The 21,812-nt window shown below is 46.6% G+C and overlaps 2 protein-coding genes across 10 annotated transcripts in view; both read left to right on the top strand.

Moving 5' to 3' along the window:
* The window catches only part of FGD5 (FYVE, RhoGEF and PH domain containing 5), a 97,640-nt gene extending 93,820 nt beyond the window's left edge, over positions 1-3,820 (top strand). For all 4 annotated transcript variants that reach the window (XM_084764932.1, XM_084764935.1, XM_084764934.1 and 1 more), the window contains exons 20-21: positions 1,913-2,067; positions 2,381-3,820. In XM_084764932.1, the coding sequence (XP_084621058.1) occupies positions 1,913-2,067; positions 2,381-2,417 (192 nt within the window). In that variant the 3' untranslated portion in view covers positions 2,418-3,820. The remainder of the gene's footprint in view (positions 1-1,912; positions 2,068-2,380) is intronic.
* A 7,577-nt stretch (positions 3,821-11,397) lies between these two features.
* Positions 11,398-21,812, top strand: part of NR2C2 (nuclear receptor subfamily 2 group C member 2) — a 71,967-nt gene continuing 61,552 nt past the window's right edge. For 2 of the 6 annotated variants that reach the window (XM_084764954.1, XM_084764955.1), the window contains exon 1: positions 11,398-14,371. The gene's annotated coding sequence lies outside the window, so the exon portion shown is untranslated. Of the gene's footprint in view, positions 14,372-15,354; positions 15,453-21,812 lie in introns of those variants that run through there. The other 4 variants (XM_084764950.1, XM_084764951.1, XM_084764953.1 and 1 more) reach the window with 3 other exon arrangements.

The following is a 21,812-nucleotide window of genomic DNA, read 5'->3' as shown; positions in this document are numbered from 1 at the left end:
AGGCCGTTCTCCACAGTTGAGTGGAGAGTGGGGACTGACTTTCACATGAACTCTGGTGCCCCATATTTGACCACGTCCCCTTGATGGGGAGGCCCGGTGGCACTCAGGGGAAGGATAGCAGGCTACCAAGAAGAGACTTGATACCCTATGATCATATATAGGGGGAGGAGGTCCCCCTTAGTCACAGTCATAGGGGAGGGGAATAGGGTCAAAGTGGGAGGGAGGGAGGAATGAGAGGATAGAAGGGATAACAATTGAGATGTAATAAGAATGAATTAATAAATAAATGTTTTTAAAAAGAAAAAAAAAAAAAAAAAAAAAAAAGAAGCCCCAACTGTTGGTGGAAGACCAGCCTGGGGCTAGGCCTTCTCAGGTGACCTGCCTCCCTCTCGACAGATCTGCAGCTGTGGTGGTCAGTGTGTGTCTCATCTTCAGGCACTAGGCCAGCAGAGGGGCAGACAGACAGAGAGGACCTTTGTTCATTTGTCTACAGTGGGACTTTGCATGGAGGATAGGGCCTCATCTTTTCAAACTGAAAGTTGGAGCACAGCTTAGAGCGGCCCTCTCCTAAGAGGACAAGACTGAGAGCAGAGCGTGGTGGTGCATGCCAATGGATTTTGGTACTCAAGAAAGCTGAGGGAGGGGAATTACCATGAGTCCCAGGCCAGCCTTGGCTACAGTGTAAAGCTTTGTCTTATAAACAACAAAACCAAAACCAAAACCAAAAACCAAACAAAACAAGCCAGGACAGTGGCAGGGCATTTTGTAATCTGTCAGGCTAGGGGAATTCTAGCTTGGCAAGACACTATGTCTGAGCAAAGTTGCCATCTGCCAGGTGCTTTCTCCAGGCACCTTCAGTAGCAGGTGCTTGCTTGGCTCCCTTCCTCCTCCTGCAGCTACCATTCCACTGGGCTGGATTCTCTCTCTCAGGTGTGCTTTATGGAGTCTTTGCTACTTATAAACATGCATTTTTTTCATCTATATAAAAATCTACTTTCTTCATATGTAAAGACCTTGGATTTTTCCACGGAACATTGTATTTCCCATGTCCTGTGTGTTCTCTTGGTCCATCTCATGAGGGCTCATGGTGTCATAGTCTAGACCCTGAAAGGCTTTTGCTGAGGCAAAAGACTTGGCAGAATGCACACTGAATGTGTTACTTGAACAAACTCTGGGACACAAAGTCATTGACTACTTCAATCTGTCGGAAGAAAGCTGGAAGGCTGTGAGTTCAAATCCTGGCTCTTCCTCTATGTTAGCTGTGTGATCTTGGGATATTGCTTCTCTGTCTATGGTAGAGAATTTAAAAGATAATGGCACTGAGCATGTGCAACCCTAGTTTACCATCAGAACCTGTGAAGTCTCTTTCTTCTCCTGGACTGGTGCTGGCTGAAAGCACCGGTGATCAGAATCTGCCCTACCCATAGGTGCTCCTCTACTGGAGGCAACGATCAATGCTAGGGGCTGATACAGGTGCGGGTTTTAAAAAATCTTTTATTTATTATTTGGCAATTTCACATTTGTATACAATGTACCTTGATCTTATCCACCCCCTCCTCCACCAACACCCCATAACAATGCCCCTCTTCTCCACGTTGATGCCCTCTGGTGTGTGTGTGTGTGTGTGTGTGTGTGTGTGTGTGTGTGTGTCCGTCCGCGCATGTCACCCGCTGCATCCAATGAGTTTGATTTCCACCTGACTTGATCCTGTGCTGGTGACCATGGCTGCAGCGAGTTCAGGACATGATGGCTATGCCACGTACAGAAGAGCAGTGCACAGAGTTCCTCCCCATCCTTCAGCTCTTTTATCCCTTCAGTGTCCTTTTATGATGGCTCCTGAGCCTTGGGCATGGGGGTGGGGCGGGGCTTTGGGTGTGGTTTTAACATCAGGTTTTCCTTCTGTCCCCTGCAGGACAAAGTGGCCATGGAGAGCATACCTCTGCTGGGTTTTACTATTGCCCCAGAAAGGGAGGAAGGTAGCAGTGAAGCAGGACCTGTTTTTCATCTTTATCACAAGAAAACCCTGTTTTATAGCTTCAAAGCAGAGGACAGCAATTCTGCTCAGAGGTACCAGCAACAGCTAGTCTTCCGTTCCCTTGTCTGCCGTGATGCAGTGCTATCCTGCATTATTCTACCGGGGCCCTGGGGGTCCTCGCACGACTGTAGGCCTCCATGTTCTGGGCCCTGGGACTGAGACCCTCATGATTCCTTTATATGGGTGGGCGTTGGTTCAGTCATCTCTCACACTGTCCCAGGCTGTTTTCTAAATGTGGGAAACATGTCTGGGAAATAGATACAAACATGGCACAGTTCTTGGCTTCAGACTACCAGGACTCTAGTCCAGTCACATAGATACCCAGTGCTGTCTTCTGTTTCACAGGTGGATAGAGGCCATGGAAGATGCCAGTGTGTTATAGCAGGCACCAAGCTCATGGACTTACAACAGACTCCTACATTAACATGTGAACCCTTCCAGAAGCTACTCCTGGTCTCAGCTCATCTGGATGCACGTGTGGGTTCTGCATGGGGCTTGACTTTTTCCCTCACGGGTGGAACCCTAAGGGATATTTATGAACCTCTTCTTTTCTGCCTCCATGTTTCCCAACCCCCATCACAAACTGTACCCTTATCTAAAAGTGAGTTAAAACGTAGTACCTTGAAGACATGAAAGGCAATAGAAAAGGGCATTTAGCAACCTGGGCTTTTTAGTAGGAACTGGCTTTTTCTGGTTTTACTCCTGGTGAATAGGACCACTTCCACTTTATGTAATGTCCAGATGGTGCCTCAGGTGATTTGGGAACCAGCCAGAAAGTAACAGCTGCCCATCGAAGCACTTTACCATCCTGCTGAGCTGCAGCCACCAGCGCTGTGTCTGGAGTTGCTGCACACTGGGCCATGGACTCACTTGCTGTGGAAAGTGACTCCTGCAGCCTTGCTGTGGCATGCCAGGCTAAGGAGGGAGGGGAGGGTTTTCCCTTCCTAAGATCCTGCCACCTGTACGTCCATATCTTAACAAGAGTGGCTCCCTCCCTCCCAGAATCCTCAGCGCCACACCAGGTCTGCCCACTATGGCAGCACAGATCCCTCAAACACGGAAGATCTGCCTCTGCTTTAAGTTTCCGTATGCCTTCCTGTGTCCACACTGTGCACACTGATCGTGCTGTGGGCAGATGGCTTCCCCAGCACAAAGGCACGGGCAGCTGGAAGAGACTTTATACACCTAAGCTGAGCTACCTCGGAACTGAAGATGCTTTGCAGACAGTGCCATCTCCCTCTGGGCACCTGAGGCAGAGCCACCTCCTGCTGGACAGTTCTTTGTGCTGGATGGATTTTACAAACTGCAGGAGGAGGAACAGGATTCCTCACTCTCACTGCAATTGAAAGAAATAATTGCCACCATTTTCTGAAATCTCTTATTGCCTTGCCCCACCCCCCTACAAAAAAAGGGAGGGGTTTGTACAAAGCACCATTTCAAAGACTTACTTACATTAAATCTGTTCAGGGATTTCTTTTTCTAGTTTGCAGTCCTTTTTAAATGTTTTGCGGTCAGTATATAGTTAAATATTCAAGTGGAACAGACAGACGAGTTGTTCCTGTTAACTTCTGAGGGTGTCACTACCCTAGGATCCTTCCCAGAGTCACTCACATGTGACTGGGCCACCAAAATCCATGAACCTTTACAGAGTGGAGCAGAACTTGAGTACAGTAGTCCCCTTTGCTTTTGTTTCATTTTCTGTGATTTCAATTGCTGGAGGTCAACTGTGGACTGAAAATATTAAATGGAAAATTCTAGAAATAAAAGTGCATAAGTTTCCAGTCATTTTTACTATAGTATTAGCATCCCACTTTGCTAGTTAGTAGTAATTTCCCATGGTCTTAATTGGTGTGTTACACGTGATCAAGGGTACCCATGTGAGCTGGGCGTGGTGGTGCACGCCTTTAATCCCAGCACTTGGGAGGCAGATCGCTGTGAGTTTGAGGTCAGCCTGGTCTACAGAGTGAATACAGGACAGCCAGACCTGTTAGACAGAGAAACCCTGTCTGGGGGGGGGGGGGAAGGTACCCATGTGTACACAGGAGCAGTACAGTATGTTAGTCAGTGCTGTCGCCATCTTGGGTGCCCACCAGGGGCACTTAGGCTGCTGTCTAGACAGTGGGAGCATCCCTAACATGCCTTATATCACTTTCTAGCTCTTAAGTGTGATAGACAGCACATCCCAAGGTCACCTGAGGACCTCTATTCTTTTTTTCTGGTTATTTTGTTTTACTTTTAAGTTTTTCAGTGTTGGCTATGGAACACAAGGCCTCACACATTAGGCCAGGATGAAGCTGGCTCATATCCTGACATTTTATTTTATTACCCTATAACATCCTTTGATACTCAAGTAGGGTTTTTATTTCTGTGGGAATATTTACCTTGATTAAAAATACCTGGATTATCCATAAAACATAACAGGCAGGGTCACCAAGACAGTCCCCAACTCCAATGTGACTGGGCCAGGCCCTTTTTGTTTGGATCTTTGTCACCTCTTCTTTCCATGGTTTTCTGAGTATTGGCATCCGGCTTACCTCTTCCTGACCATTCACAGTGGCCCCTGTGTCCTTCTCTTTGTCCAGCCCATTTCACATATCCATGTTTTTCTTAACATACACATTTATTTTATTACACATGAATAAAACAAACTACATACAGGATGTAGAACTATGAAACAATCATGGTTATATAAATGTTACATTCATAGTGATTTGGCTGTTTGTATTTGTCAAATGAAGTAAACATCTTTCCTATCTTGTTAGGTCCAAATTTCTGAATAAAAATCAATATATATCATATCTCATCTCTATTAACTTAAATCATCTATCTTGATCTAAAAAGATCTTATCGCCTAACAACTAACCTTGACTGTAAAACTAAACTATCTGGTCTTCAACCTCCCTTAGAGACTTGAGAAGGAATAAAACTTAAATGCCTTACTGAACTGGTAGTGCAGGTTAGCAGCCTCCAAAATGAAAAAATGACTTAGGCAATTTACTGCCTGAACAGTCACTCAACACTCTATAACACTGGAACCTCCTCTTCGGCCTTCTAGTCCAATATCTCTGACAGACTTATTCGTGAGACAGGAACTATTGAGGACTTGCTTACTCTGTCTTGGCAGAGTTCGGCTGTCAACTCTGCCTACATCTAAGCTTGTCCATTTTTCGGCAGAATTCTGTCTGTGGCAGAAACGAGGACATTTTGCCCAGTGGCTGGTTTGCCACATTGAAGCCAACTCCATAAGGAGGTTCTTTGATGTTCATCATCTTCTTTGAGGCAGGTTGAGTGTTGTCAGGAGTTGACTTGTCTTGTTGTCAAAGAATCTTTAGAATAATAAAAACATCTTTAAACGCCATATTCTATGGGTCTCTGAGGCTTTTGAAGACCTTTTAAAACTATTTTACCTTATATATCTGTAGAATCATACCTACCTGTTAGACTTAGGATATATATTCTTGTGCTACATATCTGCTATCAACTGAGTCTGCCAAGAATCCTGGGGATGAAGCCACCTCACCAGGTATGAGGGTTTGCTTGTCTCTTGGGTCCAATTGCTGCAGATATGACCAGCTGTGATGCCACACAATGCTGCCTGACGCTCCTGCTCCCAGGCATGCACAGAGCAGCCCCGCACTGTATACCCCAGCAAAGGCTGTGCTGTGTAGCCCAGGAAGAAAAGAAGCCACTTGTCAGAGCACCTGGGATCCTGCTGTTTTCTTCTGCCACAGAAGATTGCCAAAATGTCTCACAAGCTGAGGAGGACAGGTACACACTGAATATTAACAAAAGCGCGTCCATAGGTCTTGCTCAGACACGGCAAGGGCTATTACAGGAAGAATTTCCTCTTTCTCAGGACAGTGGGTGGCAGTGACGCTGGCCCTGGCCCTGTATCTTCAACATCTTGAAGAACCTTTCAAGCACTGTCTTGCCTGTTGAGAATCTTTTCTCAATGCAGGTGGCCTTGTTTGCGGGGGGGGGGGGGGGAAGAGGGGGTGGAGTTAATGTGTTGACTGGTCATAACCAGCTGAGGCTTAGTGGCTTTCCACATATTGCAGTTGCTCTAGGCTCTGTTGGTCTGAAGAAGCAGGAAGGAGTCTGCCTGTCACTAAAGCCTGGGAGAAATGGCAGGGCTGGCTGGGGTACAGTTTGGTCCTAAATGAGAATTCTGAGTCTTTCTGGTGGTGATGACAAACTCTGCCTGGCATGGTCCAGGCGGAGGCCTGGGAGGAGGGTGACAGGTGATGATGGCTTATCTCGGAGCACAGCCATGCAGGAAGCTGTGAGGGCCAGCAGCCCAGGCATGGCTGGTTACTCTGTACCCTTTCTTAATCTCACTGATGTGGTCATGTAAATGTCACTAAGCAGAGAAGCCCTAGTGTGGACCAAGGCCACTGAGGCTGAGCCTACAACCCAACTCGCTTCCTGAAGTAGAGCGAGGCCAGTCAACACATTAACTTGGAGAATTACCATCAGTATTCACCCTTTGGCTCAAATTTTCTGGACGGACACTACAGTTTGGATTAGTAGCATGAAAAGGCTATGCCTTACCATGGATTTAGAGATGATCTGTGATAGACTAGGTAGAGGTCAGTTAGTTGGATCCTCTGTAAGATGTTTGCTTGAGTGTCTTGTAGGGGTTGAGTTGATAATCGTTAGTTAAACAACTGTCAATCACCAGTAACTGAGGTCTGTGTGATTTTCAGCAACCAGAAATACCAGATGTCTTGACCTTGCTGTGCCCTTTAGTCCTCCCCAAAGCTCAGTAAGCAGATGTTGTTATTGCTTGACCTTTGCAGATGAGGAGTCTGAGGGTTTGAAATGGGTCACTTTCCTGGGCTCTTACACTTGCCATCTGCCTTCCCTAAGCAAAGCCTTGCCACGGTTGCTTCCAAAGAGCTTCTCTAGATTTCTGTGAGTGGAGGCTGAGGAACTGCCTGATGCTCACAGTGCAAATCATACTGACCAGCTGCAGATGGCCAGTCCACAGGCTCTTTCTTCCAAAGTCGCCTAAAAATTATATTTCGCTGGGTGCAATGGTGCACTCCTTTAATCCCAGCACTCTGGAGGCAGAGGCAGGCGGATTGTTGTGAGTTTGAGGCCAGCCTGGTCTACAAAGTGAGTCCAGGACAGCCAAGGCTAATACAGAGAGACCCCGTCTCAAAAAACCAATATAGACTCCAGATCCAGGGGTCTGTTGCCCTCTGCTGGACTCCTTGGGTACCTGCATACATTTTATGCAACTAACACACACACACACACACACACACTTTTTTGAACAAAGGGACTTCAGGAATTAGTACATTTTTCTCACTGATTTAAAAGTAAAATTTCTCAGATGAATTCATAAGCATTAGTAACCTAATAAATTGATCTACTTCTTAATGTTCTTAAGGAATTTGTGTTGTGTGTGAAAAGATGTCTGATAGCTGTGGTCAAAGTCTGGTTTGGCAAGGGAGTGAACACAGGTCCATCCAGAGGAGTACACTTGGTCACAGTGTACCTCAGTGCCCTGGGAACTCACAGAAGATAGGGCAGCATGTCTTGGGAGGAGACACCGCAGATCTGCAAGTGCCAAGTCTGCCTGAGAGGATCAACCAAACAGGAAGCTGCTGGGGGGATTGCCTTAGGATTCAGATGGGAGCCTCTGGCCTGTGCCTCCTCTGGTGGTGCACACAGGGCCAAACCCTGGGGTTCCCCCTCTGGTAAGTCGATACGGAGTGCAGCTCACACATTTGGCTTCTCCAAGTGCCTCAGAGGTTCTGCCTATCAGCGGATAGAAGGAAAACAGAAAGAGGAGGCGAGGCAGTACCTAAGCTGCCTGCCAGCCGTGAGTGAAATTTTAGCTCTGGCTTTGGCAGTGCTGTGTGTGTGTGGGTAACACCTTTGCCAGCCGTGTATATTCAGATCTGCAGAAGAAAGGTGAGCCCCAAGGGGGTTGGAAAATGATGCTGTAGTGCAAGAGAGCTGGTGGTTGGACCGGGCACTTTTCAGAACTCACCATGGAGGCCCAGGGATGTAAGTCAGTCAACAGAATGCTTGAAAAGCATGCGTGAAGCCCTGGGTTTGATTCCTCAGTACAGCGACAACTGGGCACAGTGGCACATGCTTATAATCCCAGCACTCAGAGAGGCAGAGGATCAGTAATTTACCTTCAGCTTTGGAGCAAGTCTGAGACTAGCCTAGGCTACGTGAGACCCTGTCTGACAAGCAACCCCATCTGCTAGTCTTTCACTGAAGCAGTAGCAGTGGTCTCCTTTCACATGACCTGACTCTAGAGATACTTCCTGTAGACGCCTGGCCACTGACACAAAACCCTGGCAATTATGGTAAGTTCCCTGTACACACTTCAGGGCCATCGGCTGGAAAAGGTATAGTGTCTGCAGAGCAGAATGCTGGCAGACTCACCCTGTTCTGATTGCTTCTCAGGGGTATTGTGAGAATTGACAAACATGACCACTGGGGAAAGGAAGGGTAGCCCCTCCACAGGGACAGGGGAAAGGCTGCTATGGAGCAAAGCACATAGGAAGACAAGGGTATGAAAGCTGGGTGCCATATTTTTATACCTGACACATACATGACACATGTGCACACACACATACGCATGTGTGTGCATGTGATCATTCTTTCTCTGAAGAAGAAAAGAAATATGGCTGTGGGCCTCCAGTGTCTTCCAGGACTAATCTGTGAATTTTTGTTTCAATTATATGTGCAAAGTTTGTGAATTTGTAAGACATACATGCGTGCGCATGCATGCAAATGCGTATTGTTGGGGACTGAACCTAGGACCTTGTGCACATTAGGCAACTGTTCCATTAGTTCCTATCCCTCCAGTCCCCCAGCCCCCCTCCCCCATGAAAGCTTTTGGCCTTGAACTTAGAGAACCCTGACTAAATAGTAGCCTCCCCCAAGGGTGGTGGGTTCCTATGCCCTCCCTTGAGGCCTTGATGATGGCTTCAGGAGGAAGCAAGCAGAGGAACTGATATGGAATAAAAATTTCACTTTGTTTTCTGTGACAGTCTCACTGTTGGTCCACTGTTCTGTGATGGAGCTGGCCATGTGCAAAGGCCACAGGTTGGTGTTCATACTGAGAGCATCAACCAGACAAAGGTGACTCCAGGTCTGGCCATCACTCATCTGATCCTAGAAGTCCCGTCTGTAATTTGCTAGAAAAGTATGTTGGTTTCTAGGCTATACAATTTGGATGTTACATAGAAAGAGCCAGAAAATGTGTATTTCTGGGCTCCGTTCCCAAAGAGGAAAGACAATGAATAAACACACAATCCAGAAGACGTCAGGAAGGGAGTACAGAAAAAACATAACTTTTGTAAGAGCATGTCACATCATAGCACAGGAGGAATACAGGTCTCTGCAGCGGGGAATACCAGGGCTGCATACAAAGGATCCTGCCGAGAGGTCAGAACTGAGGCACAGGCCTACAAGGCCAGGATGGGGCCAAAGACAGGATTAGCTTAAGGACTGTAAAGAGATGCAGATCTCCATCCTGTATGACACAGATGAGCAACGGTACTTCCACTTAGCAGCAGTTTTTTTTTTCCTATAGAAAAAAATAATAATAAGAGATTGAGGACCGGGACACAGATGTGGCTGGGAGCTGGAATGCCTCATGCTCCACTAAAACTCAGCTGCTAGACCTGCACCACTCAGGCAGGGGCTCCACGCCACTCCCCGGCCTTCAGAGTTCCTAGTTACACAACCATCAAGAACACAAAGTCACTCCACAACCTCCCTCACTCTGAGAGTTGGGGACCAAGGGCAGGTACATCTTCCTGACAATGTGATCTATTTTTCCATTAGCGTCTCAAGATTCATGCCTCTTCCAAAACAAGCTCTGTAGCTCTAAGATATCTGAGGCTCAGGCCAAGACAGTTCGTGTGTGTGTGTGTGTGTGTGTGTACTTCCCACGTCCCTGTATTCTGGAGTCACCAATCCATCTCAGGGACATCAGTTTTCTTAAGGAAGAAGGTCAGCTAAACAGAAGTTGTGTCCTCCCTAAGTAGCCTTGACAGAGGCCAGCTCTGACAGAAACATGATGGTGGGGCAGTTTTCTCAGGCTCTTCAAGGGCAGAAATAACTATTAGTAAGTGTTCTAGCTGCCAACACATGAGTTTGGGGAAGTCATACTCCCTGTGTTGGGCCTTGGCCTCTCCAGCTGTAAAAACAGGACGATACCGTGCACTTTATGAGACTGCCGTAGGATGAAGTAGGGTAAACATGCCGGGAACAGGCAGTCTGTTATTCAAGCTGTCTGTTCTAATTCCAGGTTCTTAACAATAAGCCTAACGACAACTGCACAAGCTTCGTGTTTATTTTGCAAGCACATAATAATTATACAAGCTACATGAAGAGAAGTCTGATGAAATGATTACCACATAGTAATAAAGCATAAGCCATTATGGAAAAAACCTACATTCCTACATACTTATGAAAGGTAATTATTAAGCCTTCCCTCTAAGAAAATACAGACGCTATCAGTCTAAAAAAAAAAAAAAAAGAAACACTTTCTTCTTGCAGTGCTGGGGACAGAACCTGGGGCCCTTTACTTGCTAGGCAAGCTCCCTGTCACTGAGCTGCACTGTGGCCTGAAACCGCTGCTTATATTACCACAAAAGCGGTTTGTTGAAAGGCAATGTCTGTTCCTTAATGGCACCTTAATTGATGTTCATTCAGTTAGGTTTTCACTTAGATGTAGGCGTAAAATAACAGCAGATGGTAAAAGTGTCTGTTCCATATTAGGTCCAAAGATGAAATACCAGTTATATTTCCTGCTCTTAAGGCCACAGCTGAATCAATCAATCACTGACCACAAATTATACTGGTACCATGAAAAAGACCACTCACTCGGGGGGAGGGGGGGCGGTCACTGAGTCAGCGAAGTCCCAGCCCACATCCCAGCTCAGGAGCATCTCTAGACCTTGTTTTACTGAGGTCATAGGTTAAGATGAGACAACTTGGAGATGGTCGTGTCACACACTGCTGTTGGGAAGCCTCCGCACTCACACTACACCATCATGGCTGAGAAACGGGACAGAGTACATCTCTCCAGGCTGTGGAGAGTATCTCAGATAACCTTCATCCAGAAGTGTGCAGTCTCTCTCACTCCTCACTCCCAGAGCCCCAGTCCCTGTGACAGAACAATCTACAGAAATGGTCAGAATTTAAAAAACAAAGATTCTTCTAAAAGTACATTTTTGAAAGGTTAAACAATTTTGTTTTGGGCTGAGGATGTAGCTCAACTGGGAGAGTGCTTGCCTAGTAAGCATTAAGCCCTGGGTTCCATCCTGTGCTGGCTAGTTTTTATGCCAGCTTGACACCAGCTATAGTCATCTGAGAGGAGGGAACCCCAATTGAGGAGATGTCTCCATAAGATTGTGCTGTAAGCAAGCCTGTTGGACATTTTCTTACTAAGCAGTTGATAGGGAGGGGCCTAGTCCATTGGGATGGTGCTACCCCTGGGAACAGTGGTTCTGGGTTCTATAAGAAAGCAGGCTTAGCAAGCCAGTAAGTAGCACTCCTCCACAGCTTCTGTATCAGCTCCTGCCTCCAGGTCTGATCCTGTTTGAGTTTCTGCCCAGATCACCTCTTATGAGGAACTGTGTGATCTAGAAATATAAGCAAAATAAAATTGTTCCTCCCCAAGGTGCTTTTGGCATTGATGTTTGACCCCAGTATCAAAGGTGTGTGCCACCATGCCTGGCTAACTTGGGCCATTTGAAAAACTGGCTTACCTTATCATACATTTTGGCAGTGAGACCACTGATCTAAGCCTGGGACATATCAGAAAATGTGTGGTGCTCAAGAGCAGTGCTGTTGCCAGCCCTGCCAGACACTGTGACCTGACATTGCTTCAGAATAAATGAGCCTGGTAGTTCTGAAGTGGAACCACTGCAGTGGCAAACCTTATGAAAGGCTGGTAATGAACGTCAAAAGCATTGCAAGGACAAAGCAGTTGGTGGTGTGGGGCTTTTATCCCAGCACTCAGTGGGCAGGACAGGTGCACTGATGTGAGCTGGGATACGTTTTTTGGGTTTGTTCTTGTTTGTTTTTTTCGCAGGGTCTCTCTCTGTACCCCTGGCTGTCCTGGAACTCTCTATGTAGACTAGGATGGCCTTGAACTCAAGAGATCAACTTGCCTCTGCCTCTCAAGTGCTGGGAGTAAAGGCCTGCACTTCACACTTTTTTTTTTTAAATATAGAAAGCTCCAAGCCAGCCAGAACTACATAGAGAAGCTTTGTTCCTAAATCAAAGCACTACAAATTCAAATGTGGATACTCACTAATAGGAACCCACAGGCAAGTATACAATCCATATAATACAATCCATCTTACATTGTGCCATTTTGTGTGATGCCACAATGAATTAAAATGTTACAAAGCCTTGCTGACCCCAGCTTATAAACACCTGTTAGCGGATAACAATGTAGCTGTGCAGGTGGATTCAAGTGTTATTTTCAAGAAAGAAGTTGCTACAATTTTAAACAATTTACCTGGAAAGCTACTTAATTGCAAATGTGGCCAATAGACGCCTGACTAACTTCACCAACTAGTAGTTTCAAAAGGAATGGTAAGAGGCCTGATTTTGCTTACTGTGCTTACAGCACTGGGGGTGGTTACTTAAAGTAGGCTCCAGTTCCCGAGTATGAGTGGCAGTTTACGAATGATGCTTAAGAATGGTGCATTTGCAGAGCCAGAATATTAACTAACGAAAAATAAAACTATAAGCCAAGAAAAGTAAATGCATTATGGTTTATTTTTAAATCTTGTACAACTGTAATGTTCTTTCAAAAGCCCCAATACAGTATTTACACTGTACTGCAAACATAAATTTCTGGAAAAGCATATAACAGAACATTCCATACTTACTTGGACTTTTATAATCAAAGGACTTATAAGTGGGCTACCTAGAGCAGCCCACATACAACTGAGCTTTCTGGGTCACATGTCCTATAAATGAGGAAACCTTCCGTGCCATTTTATCCGATCCCGTGGAGGGTCCTTTCAGCTGCAGAATCTGTAGGGCACAGAGATACTCCTCCCACCTTCCTAGGCGATGGGTGAGGAGGGGAGTGTGTTTAAACTCCCTCCCCCTGCCGGGCGTGGTGGTAAACGCCTTTAATCCCAGAACTTGGGAGGCAGAGGCAGGCGGATCTCTTAGTTTGAGGCCAGCCTGGTCTATAAAGTGAGTCCAGGACCCAGTCTCGAAAAACCAAAAACCAAACAAAACAGTTACCCCCAAATAGAAATTCAATTAAGATTAAGGGCAGAATACTCCGAGTTGGAGTCACCCTATTGAAAGCCTACAAGTCTACTGAAAAAAATTGGTTAACCTGTTTATGTTGAAGCATTTATTGCTAATGAGCAAGAGGGGAGAGTGCGTGTTATCAGATGGTAGAATATCTTAAATCTACACAGCATGGTGACCAAGGGGGAGTGGCTGAACACTGCCCGGCAGGCACCGAGGAGGAAAGGCGACACCTTCCCAAGCCCAATCAAAACCAACCTGAGAAGCATAGCCTGGGAGTTGTGAGATCGAGGGGCCAGAGGCTTTCCAGAATGCAACCAGTGCGTGCCAACGCTGCTTCACACAAACCGCGGAGCTGAGGGGCACGGAACAGCACAAGCCTGGGCTCTAAGGTTGAGCAGTTATTTTAAAAATGAGCCCGGGGCATCCGCACACTTGCCTGGGCGGACCAGAAGCAGGCACCATCCTCCGAGCTTTAAAACACAAAAACTACCATCCACCCCGAGGAAAGGAGCCGGTGGCTCGGCGCCCTCCCAAGGAAACCGCCCGCTGGCGACCTCTCGGCGCGGCGCCAGTTAACGGCCCGTTTCTTCAGTCCGCCAAGCGGAACCTGCGGGAGCCTCCCGCACCTGCCCGGCCTAGGCCTGCAGCGCTCAGCTCCGGCGGCTGCAGCGGCGTTCCGGTGCGCGCGCGCGCTCAGCCAATAGCGTGCTCGCCCGCCCCCCGCCGCCGCGGTGAGGCTGGCGCCGGGAAGAGGAAGAGGAACATTCGCCCTCCTCCTCCCAGCGCGCGGGCGGCGGCGGCAGCGGCACCGGGGTCACGAACTCTGACCTTTCACTGACAAAAACAATAACAAAGCGCGGTCCCTCCACGACCCCGGCGGCGGTAGGGCCCAGCCCGCCGCCCCGTACCGCACCGGCCCGCCGCGGCGTCCCGGCCGCCCGAGCCCACCCCCCCTCCCGCCGGGCTCCTGCCCTCCGGCGCTGGCCCGGCCCGCGCCCTGCCCTCCGTGCCGGGGGCGCCCGCCGCAGACACGGGACCTGCTCCGCCGCTGTTGTGGCGCCCGACCCTGAGGTAAGAGCGAGCTGCCGGGACCGGGGCCGGGCCGCGGGGAGACGGCGCGGCGGAGGGCGGGCCTGCGCCGCCATGGAGGCCGCGGAGGCTGAACGCGGCCTTTTACCTTTGCCACGGGGCGGTGGCGGCGGCGGCGGCGGCGGCGGCGGGCGCTTTGCATAGTGGGCCGGGCCGCGCCCTCCCCTCCCCTCCCTTCCACTCCCCTCCCCGCCTGCGGCCGAGCCCGGAGAGCCGCTGTCCTGACCGGGCCGGCCGCGCGCCGCGGGGGCGGAGGGGGAATGTCCGCGGCCCCGCCTCACGCCTGGCCTTCCGCCAGCGCCGCCATCTTGTCCCCGCGGCGCCAGCCGGCCGGCCGGGCTCCCTTCCGCGCTCTTGGCCCGCTCGCTTCTTCCTGTGTTTCCCCGCTCCTCACCCCCAGCATTCCCGGCCTGCCGTTGGCTGCCACCCCGGCCCAACCGCCGTTTTTCCTGGCTGGAAGGGTGGAGGGGACGGGAGGGAGGCGTGGGCAGGGCGCGACCTCTTGAGTGACGTTCGGGCTGACCAATCGCCCCCCGTATGGGAGGGTCGCGGCCTGCGGCGCCGCCCCCGGAGCTGTGCTGGTTGGTTCAGGCAGTAGAGGGAGGTCCCCGGGGGGCCGCCAGTGCAGGGTGTGAGGCCGGGAGGGCGAGCCCGTGGGAGCAGCTTGGTAGGTCTCGGACCAGGGAACCTGAGGATGCTTTTTGAGCCCATGGCGAGGCCTGGAGGCAAGAGCTCGTTGGTACGCGGAGGCTCCTCGGGGTTCGCGTTTTCCTCACGACACTGGACGGAATCCCTCTCGCGGGCTCAGTGTCAGTCAATGATATTGGGACGCCTGGCATTCTTGCCAGACCGCGCTTCTCTGCTCAGCATTGTTTGATGGACTGTTCTCAGAAAATGGAGTCCGGGCTACTCTGCGAGCCTCAAAAGTAATTTGCAAATGGTGCTGTTAGTTATTTTTTTTCTTACTGTGGTGCTGGGAACGGCTCTATCATTGAATTACATCCCTAGCTCCAAAATGGTGATGTGGAGAAATACGATATGGAACCAACTGAAAGCTTGTGAGGTGATTCTCCTCCCTTCGTTCATTAAACACGGATGTACTTAGTTTTAGGCACTTGGCGGAGATTTAACTGGTCAAGGAGCCGTTCTCCCCCAGGGTGTTGGATGCTGAGTAGGTACATAGGCTCAAAGAGTGCTAAGTTCCAAGGAAGAAACTGGAGGCTGTCATGACGGCATTAGTTTAGATTGGAGGACGAGGAAGGCAGGCTTCGCTGAGAATGAGTTGCTTAAATAGAATTCAGGGAAAGAGCAGGGTTCTAGATAGCAAGCCTGAAGATGGGAAGGGAAGGCTTTGGACATGAATGCCTGGGATATGAAAATGACCAAGACATGGATTCCTGAATATGTGCTTCTTCGTCTATATGTGTGAATTCTAACACTGGATGCACACAAAATGGAAATTAAGCATTGAGATTACTCAGTTGACTAAACACTGTGATTTGGGGCAAGTTACTTAGCTGTTTTTGAGTCTTAGCATTTTCATCTGAACAAAAATAGAACCGTGCCTCCAGAATTAAGGGTTAAATGAGTAAGTATTGAATAATAATCATTATGAAGCAGTAGTTACCTGTTTAGGACATTGGCTTAGACAGCCTAGTGTAGGAGCAAAGGCAATGGGATTTGACTCCTATTTTCAACTACTTGTTTAGCTCCCAATACAAAAGTTTATTTAGCAAACTATGGACCCAGCAGTAATAACCCAAGTATGGCATGCTTTAGAACTTGCAAGTAACAGTAGTGGTAGAAGCCCTTTTCCAGAAACCGTTCTGATGCTTGCCGTGGTTTTCTTATCCCTCGGCTTTCAAGTTTGCTGTGCTGTAGACACAGAAGCCCACCTTCATCTTTGACAGTGTGACTTACTATATTTCCCAGGACTTTAAACCTGATAGCAAATGTCTGCCTCTCATATTCTCCCCACCTCCCCCACGCCCATCCTAGTTATGCAGTTTCTATCAGAGTCCTTTCTCAGAACCAGTCTAGGGCAGCTTCTTTTTGTTTTGTTTTGTTTTGTTTTTGTTTTGTTTTGTTTTTTTGAGAGAGAGTTTCTCTGTGTAGCCTTGGCTGTCCTGGGCTCACTTTGTAGACCGGGCTGGCCTCAAACTCACAGAGATCCACCTGCCTCTACCTCCTGAGTGCCTCTAGGGCAGATTCTTTATATTGTGTTCCTGTATAGCTTTTAGCTCACTTTGTAGTTACTCCCTTATGTGATTTCTTGGGTAATGTCTAGCCCCACAAGTACACTATCAGCTTTAGGCAGGCAGAATTATTTTGCAAATCACTATGCATCTAGTACTTAGAAGAATACCTGACACTTTTTGTTGAGTAAATTGTTAATTGGTGATACTGGTGATAACTAAGTGCTACATATTTATTTGGTGCCTTCTTACCTGCACTTAGCAGTTAGGTAAGCAGGACTATCAATAAAATATCCATCATACTTTGCAGGGAATTTGAATTGAACTTTAGTAGATATTCCTTTAATATATTTATTTTATTATATATAAATATATATATAATCAGATAAAACTGATCGATGCTATGAAGTTATTGAAAATCCCATCTTGTTTGCCAAAATGAAAAGCAAATTTTACAAAATAGAATGTCAGGCTTCCATTGGAAAGTCTGATAACTAAAATATTTGTATATAACATAATAGGAAGGACTGGCTAGCATGCAAGAAGCCTGAAGTTCCATCCCTAGCACTGCAAAAACTTGGTGTAGTGGTGCATATCTGGAATCCCAGCACTAGGTAGGTGAAGTCATGATCAGAAGTTTCAGTGTCATCCTGGCTACATAGAGGGTTTGAGGCCAGTCCTACATGAGATCCTTGCTGCCACGCTCCCATCAAGTGCAAATATTTAAAATAACACAACAGTATCTTTTAAAATAACATTAGCAGTCATAGTGTTAATTTTTTCTTTGAATGCTTCAAGGGACAGCTTAGGTTAAGACAAACACTTCCAAAAAGAGATTGGAGTAGGCTGTCCCAAAGTGACTTGCAACCCAATGCATTCTACATTGCAATTTTAAAGTTCCTGAATATTTATGAGGTGATAGAATGTTCATGGAGCAAGGTGACCTTTTCCCCCTCCCCAAGCATGGAGGCTTTTCCTTTTGGGCTTTCTCTTTCCAATAGCTGACGGTGTCAAAAGCACAATGTAATTGATACTGTAATGATATTAGATCTTTTGAGAATGCAGACCCTTCTTTCATGCACTTAGTGAGAAAGTTACCTTAGTTTCTGATATAGCAAGGACAGCATAATTTCAGCTTCAAAGCTGTTTAACCGCAAAGGGGTTTTCTAATAGGAGACACAGCTACCAAGATGCAGCTGCAGTTTTCCCCAGTTACTTTGTATCTAACTCCTTGTCAGTCTGTACTCAATCGCCTTAAGCAAGAGACCCATCCAGGTGTGGTGGTGCCTCAAGACTGATTCCTACACAAGGGAGGCTGAGGCAGGTGTATCTCTGAGTCCTAGGGTAGCCAGGGCTGCATAATGAGAACTCATGTTGAGTTTAGGAGTAGGGGCTGAGTCAACAGTCTTTTCATGAGATGTTGCCTGGGTTGGCCTTTTAACCCTGCCCCTAGTGATCCTCTTGTGTTAGCCTCTGAGCAGCTGGGACTACAGGCAGGTCTGTGTGCTACAGGTGGGAAGTTTTTAATACAAGGAGCCAAGTGACCTGGTGTGGCAGAAGGAGCGTGGGCTGTAGAGTCAGAACAACTTGGCTCCAGAGTCTTGAGTAAGTAATCTTTGAGGTTTATACATTTGTAAATGGGGAATAGGGAGACAACACTAAGATGGTGAGAGAGTCAGGTGAGGGTTGTCCCAGTGAATGCAGACAAGGAAGATGAGCCTGTGGTGAGATGGCCTGTATCTTGCTTTTGAGTATCTCCACAACTGAGGCTCACATTTGGGTGTTTGTCTTGAGTTCTGTGTGCCATTTGCCCCAAAGATTTCAAGCATCAGAGTGGCGCCCGTGTGGTCCTAATAAATACTGACAAGGGCCATCTATGAAGGGACCTTAGCACCTCAAGGGTCAGAAGTGAACAAGGGAACTGAAGCCAGTCTGGCCACATAATGAGTTTTAGGACTGCAACTCTTGTCTTGATAAAGTAGGAAATGACCCTGAAGCTCATTGAAACCAGCTTCACACCTGATATAAATTCCTTCCATTTTAGTGAGTCTTCCTTTATTGCTGTCTATGAAGAGCTGATTTCTTATTTTTTGAGACAAGATCTCATTATGTAGCCCTGGTTAGCCTGAAACTCTCAGAGATCCACTTGCCTTTGCCTCTTGAGTGCTGGGTAGGATCAAAAGTGCGTGTCACTATATCTCACTTAACTGCTGACCTTTTCTTCTATGTGTGATCATCTGAAATTCATTCATGTTCCTGTCACTAATGAAGATGGTTTTTCTTTGGTCTTTGGAGGTTTAGCTTGCTTAGAGGCTGATATTCTCTGTCCTGTTGTTGCTATCCTGTTGTTCCTTTCCCATAACCTTTGCTAGTTTCTTCAAATCCTGGTAGCTAGGATACTCCTCTTAATTACAGTTGCCCTGAATGGTTGTGTTGAAACAGGAAGAGCTTTTTACCTAAAGGCATGACAGCCAGGGAACACTTTCAAATAGCATAGCTCATAGTGATGAGAAAGGAGGTGTATATAATAGGAACTGAGTGTAAAAATATGGGCTTTCTATGCTCACTCTAGCTCCCAAATAATGACACGGAGACCTTTATATTTATTAGTAATAGATTTCAGCATCATAGCTGGGCAGATTCTCAATTAGCTTAATCTAAATTAACATGACTAATTCTGACACTGGCCTAATTCTCAGCTATGTGGCCTGTTGCCTGCCATCTTAGTCTCACCCTGGCTGCTCCTGTTCTCGTGGCAACTCCCTTATGGTGACTCCTAATCCCCACCTGAGACCCTTTCTGTCTCTCTGGGCCCCAGAAGTCCCACCTTATCCTCTCCTGCTCAGATATTGGCTGTTTAGATCTTTATTAACCAATCAGAGGGTGATGAAGAGCAATTGAGACCGGAGATGCTTCATAGAAATGACAATGCCAACTTCCAGACTGCAACCAGATCTCTGGGTACAAAATCAGCATTTGAATACACAGTGCACAAAACATCCTTCAACAACTGAGGAACTGAGGCCTAACTCAGGACATTGGCATAGACATTTGTTTAGGGATAGTTAACCAGGTTCACACCCTGCCATCTGAGCATCTTGGAGAGATGGGAAGTGAAATGTTATGGACAGGAAAAGAAAAAGTTAGTGCAGACTTTTAACTGGACTTGATGAAGCAATCTTGGACTTTAGGAAGTGTATGTCAGTGAAAGTCAGTTTCAGGGCAAAGAATGATGTATAGGCAATATAAACTGCCTCCGCTATTATGATAAGAGGCTTAAAACCCGTTAATAGGAAGTGACATCATCTATTTTGTATTTAGTGATAACCCCAAAGGTTTTTGGAGATGTTAGAATATAAGAGGATTTTCATTGCAAGATTGTGGTGTTCTCCAGTTTGGATTTGGGGGGATGTGAAAGAAGATGCTGAGGTGTGGAGAAGAGGGCAGCTCTTAGGAGAAGTGAGACTGTACTCAAAGGGGAGAGCTCTCCAGGGAACCTCGGTGTTTGCCTTTATTCCTCTGTGTAGTGATGACAGCTTTCCAGGAAGTAAGGAAAGGTTCCTAGCAAGCTGACTATAGGTGCCGTTTACACTCTAGCACTGGCCGATTGGCTGCCTCTTGAGTAATTGCTCAATGCTGGAAAGGTTCAACATGTATTTTCCCCAGGGCCTTTAATCTACAGTGAATCTGCTTGTGTATTAATAGAACATTTCAGAAATGCCATTTGTATTGCTCACCCCCATTCTCTCCCACTTTCCCACACCCCCATTCTGCAGAAATACAAGATTTACTAGGTTGATAAGGTGAATACCTAGTAATTACTGTCTTGTTTACCAAGGTGAAAGGTCCTCAGTTGAAAAAGCTGGTGACTATATATTTATTGACTTACCTAATACAAATTTTTAAAGAAATGAAATTACTATAATTATGCTTTTCTGAAGAAGTACAAGATAGTCCCTTACAGGGTGTGTGATTGAACTAGATTTAATGGTGCACACCTGTGATCCTAGCTCTGCTTCTAGTGTGTGACAGGAGCATGAATGAATGAAAGATAGTGATCATACAGTGAATCAGTAATACTTACTGTAGTTGTCGACAAAGTAAAAGACACTAAAATCTGGAGATACACAGAATGAGGGGCCTGCCTCAGGTGTGAGGCAGGAGGACAGCAAGTTTGAAGCCAACCTGGGCTACCTAGTGAAATCCTGTCTCAGAACAGCAAAAACTAAAAGTAAATGAAAATAAATAAAAGAGTTTGGGAGTGGAAGTCAGTGGTAGAGCTTGTACTTAGAAAGTAAGATCTGGGCATAGTGGCTTACACCCATTGATTCCAGGAGAGACAATGAATAACTTGAGTTAAAAACAAGCCAGGGCAAGATCTGTTACTATAAGGCCTGAGGAAAACTATTCACAGAAGCACTAGTCATAAGAGCTCCAGATACTCACCTGCTGTAAATGAGTGGATTGTGGTGTAGTCATATGTTAGAATCCTAGACAGTAATGAAAATGAACTGCTCATGGTTTTCACAAAAATTATGATGAACACGAGAAGCTAGAAACATATAAAGCATAATACATATAGTTCAAAAACATACAAAAATCATCCCTGATAATAGATATTACATACAAAAATCATCCTTGATAATAGATATTAGGAAAAGAAAGGAAAGTTAATGACAACAGGGGAGGTGCACCAGGCACCTGGAATTGTATTCTGTTAGTAGTCATTACAGTGCTTAGTTTGAGCACTTTATATTTGCATGTTGTAGTTCAGTAAACTTTTTACTTAAAAGTGTTAAAAATTGCCAGGCGGTGCTGGCACTGCCTTTAATCCCAGCACTTGGGAGGCAGAGGCAGGCGAATCTCTTGAGTTTGAGGGCAGCCTGGTCTACAGAGTTGTAGGACAGCCAGGGCTACACAAAGAAAACTTGTTTCAAAAAAGAAATAACAAACCAAAAACCCCTCACTGTTCTACTTATTTTCTGTCTTTACAATTATGATCAGTATAATTGCACTATAGCTAAAATATTAAAGGTATGTATGATAGAGCTGGAACATAAATCCAGTACTAAAGTGTGTAACATTTAGAGATTAGCAGTTGCTTAAATTATTTATTAAATGGTCTAGCCTAAGGGTGAAAGAGGTAAGAAATTGATACTGTTACTATTTTTATTCCTTGACTTTTTTTCCCCCCTTGGGAAGTTATTTTGAAGAGTACTGTGATCTAG

This window comes from Acomys minous (assembly GCF_964271855.1).
Source record: "Acomys minous genome assembly, chromosome: 17".
Classification (NCBI taxonomy): domain Eukaryota; kingdom Metazoa; phylum Chordata; class Mammalia; order Rodentia; family Muridae; genus Acomys; species Acomys minous.
Note: the sequence above shows the minus strand (reverse complement) of the source record. Positions and strands in the feature narration are given on the sequence as shown.